A 12,328-nucleotide genomic window follows, 5' to 3' on the forward strand; every position below is an offset into this window, starting at 1 on the left:
GTTCGTCAGAGCTGATTTTTAGAGGAAATTCGTGCCAAATAATATTTCCAAAATTAAGTCAAGTAATAATTATGTCCCCCCAAGATTCCAGGAACAATATCTGGTTAACATTAAGTCATCCATTTTGGTTTTGAAAGTTTTTCATCTTGTTTTCTGTACAGAGAAGCAGTGTCAGCCCCAGGTTTTGTTTAGTTTTGCAGTCAAACAAACACATTTGTCAAGAGTCTTCCATCCTTTAGGAGATTGGTAATATTTTCCTGTGACATGGGGAATTTTATCACTTACTAAAGTTTTGAATAGTAAAGACTTCAACTGATCTATGCATTTCAAATTGTTGGGTTTGATCTAGTTACAAGTGGAGAGGAAAAATTCAGTAACCATCAATAGCATCAAAGAATGGTATATAGGCATTTAGTTTCCTTTTCCTTCCCACACAGTGAGGAAGATTCTAGGGTTAGTGTCTCAACTATATCTATATTATGTAAGGCTAAATCAAAGCCTCACATTTCCTTTACAATACTGTTGCCTGAACATCACCACAGAGCGGCATCACAGGATTGGGAAGCAGTGCTTTTTATGAAGTCACCACACACATACAATCATAACACATCAGAGCAGAAAACACTTATTAACACAAAACAAAATGGCTTAAGGATTCAGCAACGCTGATCTTTCTAATTTTCCTCCTTTGGGAAGAAAGCACAAAACCTTTGAACTCATAGTCACCTAAAGGCTGAGGTTAGCTTGCCAGGAGCAGGTTTGAGAGATGAGGTAATATCAGGGGACAGATGTTTTCTTTTACATGTAACACCCCATTATGTATTGTTCTCCACCACCCACGCCCAAACGTCTATTCGACCTATGAAACAGACTGCACCAGAAGCACAGATAACCCCAGGCTTCAGGTCTGTAATCTGATCGTGGCCATCGGCAGCCAGAAATGAGTTTCTTTCTAATCAGCTCTCCATCAGTCCCCAGTCACTCATATAAAGGAGCCTGGGGAGAGGACGATTCTCATTGCTCTTTCTTCAGCACCAGGGTTCTGGACAGAGCCTGGAGAGGGCTGCTCTTCCTACACCCCTTCCTCTCTCAGTCTCCACCAGCCCTGCTACTGCCCCTTTAGTCCCCCCTGCTGCAGAGAAAGAAAATTACATCGGGATCCATGCAGCCGGCAATGATGATGTTTTCCAGTAAATACTGGGCAAGGAGAGGGTTTTCTCTGGATTCAGCGGTGCCCGAAGAGCATCAGCTCCTTGGCAGCTTAACAGTGAGTACTGAGTGGCTGGCACTCTAGAGGAGTGCTTTCTAGGGTAGCGATCGTCTTAGTCTTGCCATGTGGACACCTGATGTAGAGTAAGCACACACACCTCAACTCCTTCCTCTAGCATCTGAATACCCTGCCTCCCTCCTGTCTGCCTTCAGTCTTCCTTCTCTCTCCATAAAGTGGGTGTCCTGATCCCTATGTTCTAAACTTCCTTTCCTCAAAGTTTATAAGTAGAAAGGAAAAAAGTTCCTATCCACCAAGAGCGAGAGGTTGTATGAACCAATGTCTTATATCTACAACCAAAAAAAGTGTGTAGGATTTCGAAAGGCCACTTATTATGAGTAGGAACAGGGAGAAGAAATTAAATAGATTTCTGTGGTTCCCGCAAGACAATTTTGTCTCCTATACCCCTTCCCATCTACAGAGCTTGTTCTTTAAACACAGAAGTAAGGTTTTTATTCTTGCCTAGAAGTGTTATTGGGATAAAATAAAGATCGGTTCCTCTCAAAAGTTTTCCTGCTTTCCTCATTACTCCATTTTTCATTTTAATTGACGAAATGAAAGCAATATGCCACTTATTTCAGTATTTAAGGCAGTTTTTGTATTTAAATATTAACAGGAAAAAAGTTAACATTTTGCAGGATTTTAGATCCTAATTTGAGGTCATAGTGATGGGATTTAATAAAAAAGACAGTGAACAACAACAAAAAAAAGTATGCAGATTCCTAGTCATTAAAAATATTAAATGCTATTTCATTGCTGTAATGGAGTTTATCAAACCAATTACAATTCAGTCTGTATCATAGAAAATTCTGTTTTAATAGCATAGCTCCAAACATGTGCCAGAAGGTTATATTGTACTGGTGTATTATTACTGCTAAAAATGTTGAAAAGTAATCAGGGCATGTTTTGTAGAACCGTTTAAATCAGTTTGCAGAAATGAGACCAGAAATGTAAATAGATTTTTTTAACATCCAAACATCATGAATATTTGGATGAGATATTACATTGAGGAATTTTGAAGTCATAATGAACTGCTAGAAGGAAAACAAAGAACTCAGAGTTATGGTTAATGTATGACCCTTTCATATAAAAAAGCCTACTTAAATATCTAAGAGCTGTGTGTTGTGTGGTGGGAAGAGGACAGATGTTGAGAGTGCGGAGACATTTGAGCTTTTAATGACTAAACATACTGTCAAATGCCAATGTCTGCATACACTTCTCTCCTTCAAGTCATAACTAATCAAATATTCATTTCCGTGATGTAAAAATCTAGTGAGTGAGGCAATGGGAAAATGTGACACACGTGAAAAGAGAGGCAGTGGGGAAATCAGAGGAAGACAGTGGCAAGTCCCTATTCACCGGGTTCCGTATCGCATGTACTTTTCTCAGTTTCCTGAGGAAGTGATAGACCGGTCCAGCTGCACTGTACTACTATTAGCCAGGGAGAAACGTCTCTGTTTGCCCACGTCTTCGTTTGCATATAAAGAACACAAAAAAGTACACCCTAACTTCACTTTGTCTTTTAACTGAAAGTTTCCAGCTTTTTTATTTGGTATTTCGGACAGTGGGATCCAAGTTTCTGAAATCTGCTGTTTTTGTCTTTAACCAATAGGACTAAGAGTCATCACTTAGTTCTGTATTATAATAACCTGAGTAGCTAATGAAGTGTTAATCCTTTACAGTTTCTCAGATTTTACTCTTTGCTTCTAATGATTAGCTAGTTTTTTCTCTCTTTCTCTCTTTTCCTCCCTTCCTTCCTTCCTTCTTCCTTCCTTCCTTCCTTCCTTCCCTTTCTTTCTCCCCTTTTCCCTTCCTCCCTTCCTTCTTTTTTCTTTTATTTGTGGCTGGATTTTAACAGCCACTTTTCAGGAATCCTCTGCTGACACAGATGGCCTTAATTGAATATGCTCCCCTGTGTTGAACTTCTGCAGATAGATTCACACTGACAATGTGGATCTAATTGCAGAAAGTGAGGTTGTCGATTTTAGGGCGCATCCTGACATATTTCAGAATGAAATGAATATTTTGTTTTTAAGATTAAATGGAAACTAAAATTATTGTTGTGAAATATATGTTTGGTCTTATTTTTGTTATGTTAGTTATTAATATAGTTTCCAAGTTATGCAACCAGGCTAACAGACCAAATTTCATGCTGTAAAATAAACCTAGAAAGTAAAGCAGGAAGTGTCATATGTGAGACTTTATACTTTATGATGGTCAGATTTTTGTTGCTATTAAATAAGGTGAAGCAAATCTGATCCCCCTTTAATTTCAACCACTGGCTATCTTAGAGCACTGGAAAATAGTGTCCCAGAGTAAATTAGACTGGTATTTATGATCGAAAGTTATGAGTGATGTGTCAACTTCTCTTTGAGTTTATATGATTGCTGACGCTTCTAGCATATGAATGGAATATCTGACCAAAAATCTAGTTATGAGAACTCTGGGATCCTAACCAATGTTTTTGTGTGTGTGTTTCTACCTTCTTGAAGTTAAGTAAAGCTAACTCTGGCGAAAAGGATGATAAAAAAAGCAGCAAGGGAAACAGCAAAAGTGAAACCAGTCCTGAAGGCGGCAAAACAGCTGTGGTATTCTCACTGAAAAATGAAGTTGGCGGATTGGTAAAAGTGTTGAACCTCTTCCAGGTGAATGTAAACATCATTACCTAACCTTAAAAGTGACTGTGTGCCCAATGACAAACCCGTCCTCTGCTGTGAAACGTTACTGAGTCCATTTCCGGGTAATGTGTTCAAAGGTTCAAAGAAACCAGGTTTCATGAAGCTTTATAAGGAAAGTTTGCCTGCCAAGCAATGAAATAAGCAGATTTGCGTCAACTACGTTTTATTAATTCCAAGTGAATCTACTAGTAATTCCGCAGACTATTGCCAGATAAGAAAGTCAGTAATTAAAAAATGTGAGCCTCACCCCTTTTGTTTGGCAAAAGGAGCCAAAGAAGGTATCTTTAAATATCAAGAGACTGCAGCCTGATTTGATTTGTTGACATCTGAATTGTGCACATGTCGGGGAGCATATTTATTGCACCAAATGAGATGCATGAGTAGAGGCATTTGGTAAATTCCCCTGAGCCTCATTTTTGCATGAGCTTAACATGTTTTTTGGGGAGATGAGTCACTCTCCTCCTATCGAAGCCAGGGCTAGCTCTCTCTTTATTTTATAGAAATGTAGTAGCCTTTTTTCCAGGTCCAATTTGGTGGCTTGAACCCTCAAGGAAGAGCCTGGTTGAGGGTGAGGTTAGAGAACCCCAGAAAAACTATTCCCCTCCGGCCAGGGCAGACCTGATAGCTACCTTACCCTTCAGCAAGCATTGTGCCTTACAAATGCATTTTGTTTGGGGAGCGCTGGCTGCTGATTTGAGCTGTAAGATAGGGAGCCTAGCTCTGTGTGGTGCCTGGGGCTGCTGGTACAGCGGAAGGATGATGGGAATTGCAGTCAGAGGAGTCAGACCTGTGTTCTCCTGGCTTGGCTAACCATTAGCTGCTTCCTAGCTTCCATTTCTTTATGCGTAAAATAGCGATCATAATTCCTACCTAACAAGGTAGTTGTGATGCAGTAATATGAGTGAAAGTGCCTTGTAAAATGTACAGATATGAGGCCTCTATTGTGATGTCTCTTTGATGACCAAAGAGGGGGAATTAGCAGCCTGATATGGCAAATATTTCCCTGTTCTCTCTTGACCTGGAAGAAAGGATCAGATACCATAAACAGTGGTAATGGAAATCTGGGGAAATATTTTACACATAATTATATCATCCAGTGCTGTCTCCACTCAGTGCCCCAAGGCAGGCCAGAATCCCTGGAGAAGGAGTTAGCAGCCCAGAGTTTTCACATGGCCATCAGCTAGTCATGGGGTCTTAGCTAAACCACTTAACCCATCTGGACCTCAGTTCCCTTGTCTAAAAATATCTACTCTGCTTCAACCAATGGGCATTAAATGCCCAAAGTGACACAATGTGTGTGAAGACTCTTGACCTTAATATTAGTCTCACCTTTATTATCAGCCAATTTAGAAAATATGGTGTGACTGTAAAGGTTAATAAAAACAAGACTAGAGCATCTAGTTTCCCGGTCACAGGACTAGTTTCTTTATACAGAGGAGGATGCTGTTTGATTTGATGTTACTCTGCAGTGGGAGTCGTATTAGGAATGTGAATTGATAATCACAGGATATCAGCCGGTGTGATGGGGAGGTATGGGCTTATTCAGGCGTAGGCTAGAGTGGAGATGAGAACTTAGTCTTCAGTCAACTCAGCGGAAAGGAAAACGCCTCACTGGGCAAGTTTAAACCTGATGTTTAAATATTAAATTGCTGCCCCCCACCTCCTTGAATACCTTATTGTAAGGAGACTTTTACTCCTGAAATCCCTGGTGGGGTGATGGTTGCAACGATGCATCCTTGCATGAAGCTAGTCTGGAGGTTGCTGAAACAGAACAGTTAACGAATGGTCCCATTGAGGTGTGTTTTTCGGTTGTTGTTTGTTTTGTTGTTTTGTTTTTGTTTTTGCCTGTAGAGATACTTTCTTGGCTGCTTTTCTTCCTTTTCTTTGGCTTGTGATTCCCAGCCACCTGCCCAGTGTCTGCCTCATTTGCCTGCCATTTGTACTATTCACGTGTTTTTTCAAAGATTATTTTTAAACCTTAATTTAATGTATAGTGGAAACCTTATACCACTATTAAATCAGGGGGTTGAATTTTAGCTATGGTTTTGGAAACATATGAAAATAAAAATATAGGGCGCCTGGGTGGCTCAGTTGGTTAAGCGACTGCCTTCGGCTCAGGTCATGATCCTGGAGTCCCAGGATCGAGTCCCGTATCGGGCTCCCTGCTCAGCGGGGAGTCTGCTTCTCCCTCTGACCCTCCTTCCTCTCATTCTCTCTCAAATAAAAAAAAAAAAAAAATTAAAAAAAAAAAAAAAAGAAAATAAAAATATAAATTTGGGGATGATACGATGATGTGATAAGCTAATTTCCCCTTGCCCCCAACTAGCAATGCACACCCCCAGTGGGATGTGGACCGTGCAGGGAAATGATGATATTCATAATTATAATACATTTTATAGGGCCCTTTATATGCTTTTATATACTCTCGTCTTTTTTTAAAAAAAGAGACAGGAAAACCTACATACAGTCTCTATTCCAATTAACAGAGGCACTGGTTGAAAACATTTCCATGTTTTAGTCAATCAAAGAGCAAGGAGATTGTTTTTTTCTCCTTTGTGGGCACTTGGCACCTGTTCTTAAGAGTTGAACAAGAATAGCCCTTGGCGTCCCTTTTATTGTGCCGTGAAGATAATTTAGAGATGTTGCTCATATTTCCACAGGAAAAACATGTCAACATGGTTCATATTGAGTCCAGGAAATCCCGGCGAAGAAGTTCAGAGGTTGAAATATTCGTGGACTGCGAGTGTGGCAAAACCGAATTCAATGAGCTCATTCAGTTGCTGAAATTTCAAACTACAATTGTGACGCTGAATCCGCCGGAGAACATTTGGATGGAGGAAGAAGGCAAGGCCAGCTTTTCCTTGTCGGGTGATTTAGCAATCTGACAAATGTTGCAAAAAGGAAAATACAATCTGTGAGCTAATATTTTTGAACCCGCACTGTGTTTTCAACAGAACTAGAGGATGTGCCCTGGTTCCCCCGGAAGATCTCTGAGTTAGACAAATGCTCTCACAGAGTTCTCATGTATGGTTCTGAGCTTGATGCCGACCACCCAGTAAGTGTCCAGTCAAATCCATTCCATACATGCTGCTCCAGCTCCACGCATGTGCCAGGCAGCGTGCCATGTTGTGTGCTTTATTGTGGAGCAATTTATTATTTATTCCCCATCCCTGAGAGCCGGCTTCCCAATGATAAAGCTTCCCTGTACATATGCGTTGGCTGGAAGCAGATTAGAAAGATGGCATTTCCACGTAACATTTGTTCTTAAAAGGGTTGGATAGAGAAGGAGATTCTAAACCTTGGAGAATATTTCTGTAGCATTAGACAGTGTGAAATATACTTGCAGATGGTGACCCTTGGAAAAACGATGAACTGAAATTGATCACCCCTTTGAGAAACGAGGGAGGACTAGGCATTATGGGGCTCAGTAAGAGAATAAAATTCTCCTTGCTATTTTCCTTGACTGGAGGTAGTTAGGAGTAGAGTAATGCGGTGGACTTCAGTCTCAATGGAAAGGCAGAGAGTTTTAGAATAAGGTCGTGATGGAAAACACATCTCTTCCCACATCTACCCTGAATCTATTTACCGCTATCTCTCTTCTATTCCAATAAAAACAACCACCTTTAAAGAAATATGATACGTAGGTAAGCATTTCCCATTATTTCCTCCCTCCCCCTTTACATCAGTTTTTATTTGACACAAGAGACTTGGAACTTCTTTATGGTCAGAATGAAGTACAGTTAAGAGTCTGGGAGAAGTAAGCAATATACTCATTTGTTACAAGCACTTTTTTTTTTTTCCCAGTGCACCTTTCTACAAATGGGCAGATAAAAGGGTAAAACCCAAGCAGATCAGCCAGGCTTATAGAAGGGCTTTGTGGTCTGAGGTATTCCTTTTATTTAAATGGAGGAAATCTAGAAATCTGACGTGTGACTATTAACCTATGCAGTGGTTCTCCAAGCGTGGTCCCAGGCTTGGCTGCATTAGCACTATCTGGGAGTTTGTTTTAACAACGTAAGTTTGAGAACCACTGCTAGAGAGGATCCTACAACATCTTTAATTAGAGGGAAGGTTTCAATCAAATTAGTCATTTGTTATAATATACCAATTCAGACCAATTCATAACATACCATTCAAGCAAATGGTCAAACAGACCTAATTCATTTGCATTATTTTCAAGAAGCTGAATTTACTCAGAGGCACAGTGTGTTACATTTGCCAATCCAAAACTTCAGAATAATTCACAGTAAGTCACACATAGGGCTCCTGAACACTCGAAGTGCCTTTAAGAATCATCCGTTTGTTATCTCCCCCCTCCCCTTGCCCCCGGCTACTTTCAGAGGAGTCAGACTTCACACAGAAGCCTGATTTAAGAGATTAGCAGTAATAGGACTTTCCAGATACCAGGTGTTAACTTGCAGGATGACCTTGGGCGAGTCCCTCTACCTCTGCGCCTCAAATTCTTTATGTAAAAAGTGGAAATAAAATCCTTATTGACCTCCAAGGGGCATTTGAAAAGCCTAGTTAATAAAACAACTGGAAAGCATTTTGGCAAGAGTAAATGCCTAATCCCAGGAATGGAAATGCTCTATTAAATCATTCAGATCAATGCCTGGATAGTAAAGGATTTCTTGCGAACCTCCTATTTCCAAATGCTCCCCTTAGTCTAGTTCTTCAATTACTCAACCCGGAGAAAGGGGGTCAGCTTTGTTATTGTAACAACCACAGGAACCAATGACCTTGTGAAGAAATTGATTCCGATACTTAGTGTAAATTTTCCTGTGTTTAATTCTGTTCCATTACTCCTAATTATACCCACCTTATGACGTCTCCTCTTATTTTCTGTGCAGCCAGTTGAAATAATCGCAAGTACTTAGCAATCTCCAACCTCTCTCATCATTTTTTTTTTTTTTTACCACGTGTATTTCTTTTATAAGCACACCAAATGTTCGTTATGCAAAATCTGGTATTGGTAAGTTGACGTTTTTTGTAAGTTATTATTTGGTGAGCATGGAAAAAGTGGTCTAAGGATCTTTGGTGCCTGGGAATACTTCCAGTTCTGAGACGGGGATTACTGTGTCAGGATGGTGCCCTTGTACTAAGGTGGCTCGGAAGGAGCTGGAATGGGAGAGTCAGGTTGCCGAGGCTCCCTAGAAAGGGTTAAACATCTGTCTAGGTCAGTGTCTCCCAAACTTTGCTGAACAAACCACCTGGAAGATCTTTTCAAAGTGCAAAGTGAGGTTCTGCGTGTCTAGTGAGCTCCCAGTTGAGGCTTACGCTGGAGGTCTGCTACACTTTGAGTAGCAAGGATCTAGACTGGGAGGGTCTCTCAAAGTGTGGTTCAAGGCCCAGCCATAAAGTGCTTATTAAAAATGCAGTTCAGGGCGCCTGGGTGGCTCAGTTGGTTAAGCGACTGCCTTCGGCTCAGGTCATGATCCTGGAGTCCCTGGATCGAGTCCCGCATCGGGCTCCCTGCTCAGCAGGGAGTCTGCTTCTCCCTCTGACCCTCCTCCCTCTCATGCTCTCTCTCATTCTCTCTCTCAAATAAAGAAATAAAATCTTTAAAAAAATAAAAATAAAAATAAAAATAAAAATGCATTTCCTTGGGGCTCATCTGAAGCCCACTGAATCAGAACTTTCAGGATGGAACCTGGAATCTGCATTTAAAAGAATTCGCAGGACATTCTGATGAGCTCTAATGTTTGAGAACTAATGTTCTAGCTCAGTGATTCCCAACATTAGCTTTCCATTCAAATAATCTGTGGGGAATTAAAAAAAAGTACTGAGGCGAGGGTCTCACCCCAGAGTGCTTATATCATAACCTCTGGGAATGTGTCTAGGTTCAGAGTATTCTTTAAAGCTCCCCAAGGGATTCTAATATTTCACCAGGGTCCAACTGTTTGGGATAGCTACTTGAGTGCCAACTCACACTTGGCTGAGCACTTTAGGGTGCTGGCTGGCTCTTCAGTTCCCCTTGATTTAAATTGAGAGAGGAAGGATGGGTGTGGGGCAGATACTCTCTGGGGATTACGGTTGCCAGATTTAGTAAATACATATATAGGATGCCCAGTTAAATTTGAATTTCAGGTAAACAAGGAATCATTTCTTAGTATAAGTATGCCCCAACTATTGCATGGGTGTCCTCCGTGTTATCTGGTAACTTTATCCCTGCCTTCAGTCCAGAATAGATGGCCAAAGAATGCTCTGTCTCTGTGATCGCTGGTGTAGCTAGCGTCCCTGTTTTATTTTGCTAGTCCACAGTTCAATCTTGGCAGCTGTGGATCGCCAACGACATTTGCATAATCACTGCCATACTAGGCTAATGAGGCATGTTGAGTAAATCACTCTCTTGCATGCCTGGAAAAGGTGCAGGTGTTTGCCAAGGAGAGACAGTCGAGAATCTTCAGGAAGCCCAGCCGATAACGATGCTTGCAGGGTGATGTCTGGTTTGGCAGGAACTGGGGAACAGGTGCTGTGCTTTTCATGTGACTCTTTGCCTTTTGTCATGGCCTGCTTTCCTTCTGAGTAATAAAGGTGCTTGGAACTCCCGTTTTGCTCTCCTAGGCGGCCCGGTATTCCTAGTGACTTGAAGCTCGTACTTTCTCCTCTAGAGCAGGAGACCTTCTTTAGGTCACAGACACATTTGGGAATGCAGTAGCTTGGTCACAACATTTTGTGTGTACACATTTTAAGGCCTTGTAAGCCTGCCTGTGAACCCCAGTTTGAAAACTCCCAATTCATAACAGAGGAAAGAAAGTGCTAGCTTCTCTGGCGGGCATACTTCATTTCTTCGGGGTGTCTGGGTGATCTCAGGGTACTCTCTCTCTGTCTCCCACTGACAGTAATGCTCTTAGAGAGAAAGGCTGTTAGCAGTGGAAGTTCTTTATCTCAGCCCAGCAGACGGTCCTCAAGGCCAGTTCTCCTTCAACCATACAAGAGAACAGAGTGATTTTCTCTGTGTTTGAGGTGCCTCCTTGAACAGCCCACTTTTGCAGAAGCGTGCAAGCCATAGCAGAGGTAATCTGGGCTTTCGTGGGCCTGTCTCAGCTCTCCTCTCAGAGCCCGTGATCCCAGTGGCCTGTCTTGCCCGGCCTCCATTCTCCACTGCTTCCTGGTTACCCTTCGAGCTCGCAGGGTTGCAGACGTAAGAAGTTAAATGGAAACAATTCCTTCTGGGTTTCCAGCAGTTTGAAGAAACCAGCCCAGAAAGAATTGATTGAAAGTACCTGAAGGAAAGGAAAGTGGAAGGTCTGTTGACAAGAGGAGAGATTCTTGCGTAAACGGGGAAGTTCCTCTCAGGAGTATTCCACTTGACAGAACAATGACAGTCAGGATGTTTAACTTCCCAAGTGCATGATGACGGACAGAAGTCTGGCAGTTCCTAAAGACTAAACAGAATCAAGGGGAACTCAGAGTGGAATGGAGCTCACTTGCTATCCTGTGCATGAATCCCTTATAATCGATTTTGCATTATGTGGCTATTCTCATAAAAAACAGCAAAACCTCTTTAATCCATGCTAATTTGGGGGATTCAATGATTATTCTGAATGATAGAATTTTTAACAAATGTGCATTTATTGGCTATTTACCCAAAGCAATTACATTTAGGTTAACTTACTAAATAACCATGTTAAAGGGACCTGTTTTAATGAACAGGATAAGATTAACTCGTGATTAACATCAATTACACATAAATGATACTTGAAAACCAAAGATGCCATTCACTTTAGCCTGAATTCCCATGCATCCCAAATTAGTACAACCCAAATGTAATGAGGTTTTACTGTAAGGCCAGTTCGCTTCTGCCTGTGCCATCAAGATGGTCATCCAAGGATAAAATTCACATTTGCCTCCAACACTCAATAAACACCACGGTGATTTTCTTTCAGGCCTGCTGCGGCGAATTTTTTGGCACTTTGTTAAATAACTTAATCTCTTTTCTGTTTAAGGGATTTAAGGACAATGTCTATCGACAGAGAAGAAAGTATTTTGTGGATGTGGCCATGGGTTACAAATAGTAAGTACCTGTGTAACTCTTTTCTGCGACTTGTGGCTGGCTAATTAGGGGAAACCTGCTGTGTTAAACAGACCCGCCTTGTCTTCACTTTAACTTTTGCAGAAGGCAGACACGAACCATTTTAAACCCTCACCAACCTAGTGGGGTTTAAATGCCAACGCTGATGTTTCACATCCAGGTGTAATTGTAAAATAATGAGACCCACAGGCCACATGCCAAGCACTCCATTTTCACCATTGTGTTTGCCGTTCTGCCAAGGCATGGGGCAATTTTCGTATATACGCTGCAGGGTCCGGAAAATGCGTTTGAATTGTACTTTTGATTTGACTTGTCAGTAACCCCCTTCAATGTCCAGCTTCCCCAGTG

At 41.4% G+C, this 12,328-nt stretch overlaps 1 protein-coding gene across 2 annotated transcripts in view; it reads left to right on the forward strand.

Moving 5' to 3' along the window:
• The first annotated feature begins 1,051 nt into the window (after positions 1–1,051).
• Positions 1,052–12,328, forward strand: part of TPH2 (tryptophan hydroxylase 2) — a 91,771-nt gene continuing 80,494 nt past the window's right edge. Inside the window, exons 1-5 of one of the 2 annotated variants that reach the window (XM_036075662.2) lie at positions 1,052–1,267; positions 3,760–3,912; positions 6,606–6,789; positions 6,900–7,000; positions 11,895–11,962. In XM_036075662.2, the coding sequence (XP_035931555.1) occupies positions 1,163–1,267; positions 3,760–3,912; positions 6,606–6,789; positions 6,900–7,000; positions 11,895–11,962 (611 nt within the window). In that variant the 5' untranslated portion in view covers positions 1,052–1,162. Of the gene's footprint in view, positions 1,268–3,740; positions 3,913–6,605; positions 6,790–6,899; positions 7,001–11,894; positions 11,963–12,328 lie in introns of both variants that reach the window. The other variant, XM_078076297.1, reaches the window with a different exon arrangement.

The sequence above is a fragment of the Halichoerus grypus genome, chromosome 6 (genome assembly GCF_964656455.1).
Source record: "Halichoerus grypus chromosome 6, mHalGry1.hap1.1, whole genome shotgun sequence".
Lineage (NCBI taxonomy): Eukaryota > Metazoa > Chordata > Mammalia > Carnivora > Phocidae > Halichoerus > Halichoerus grypus.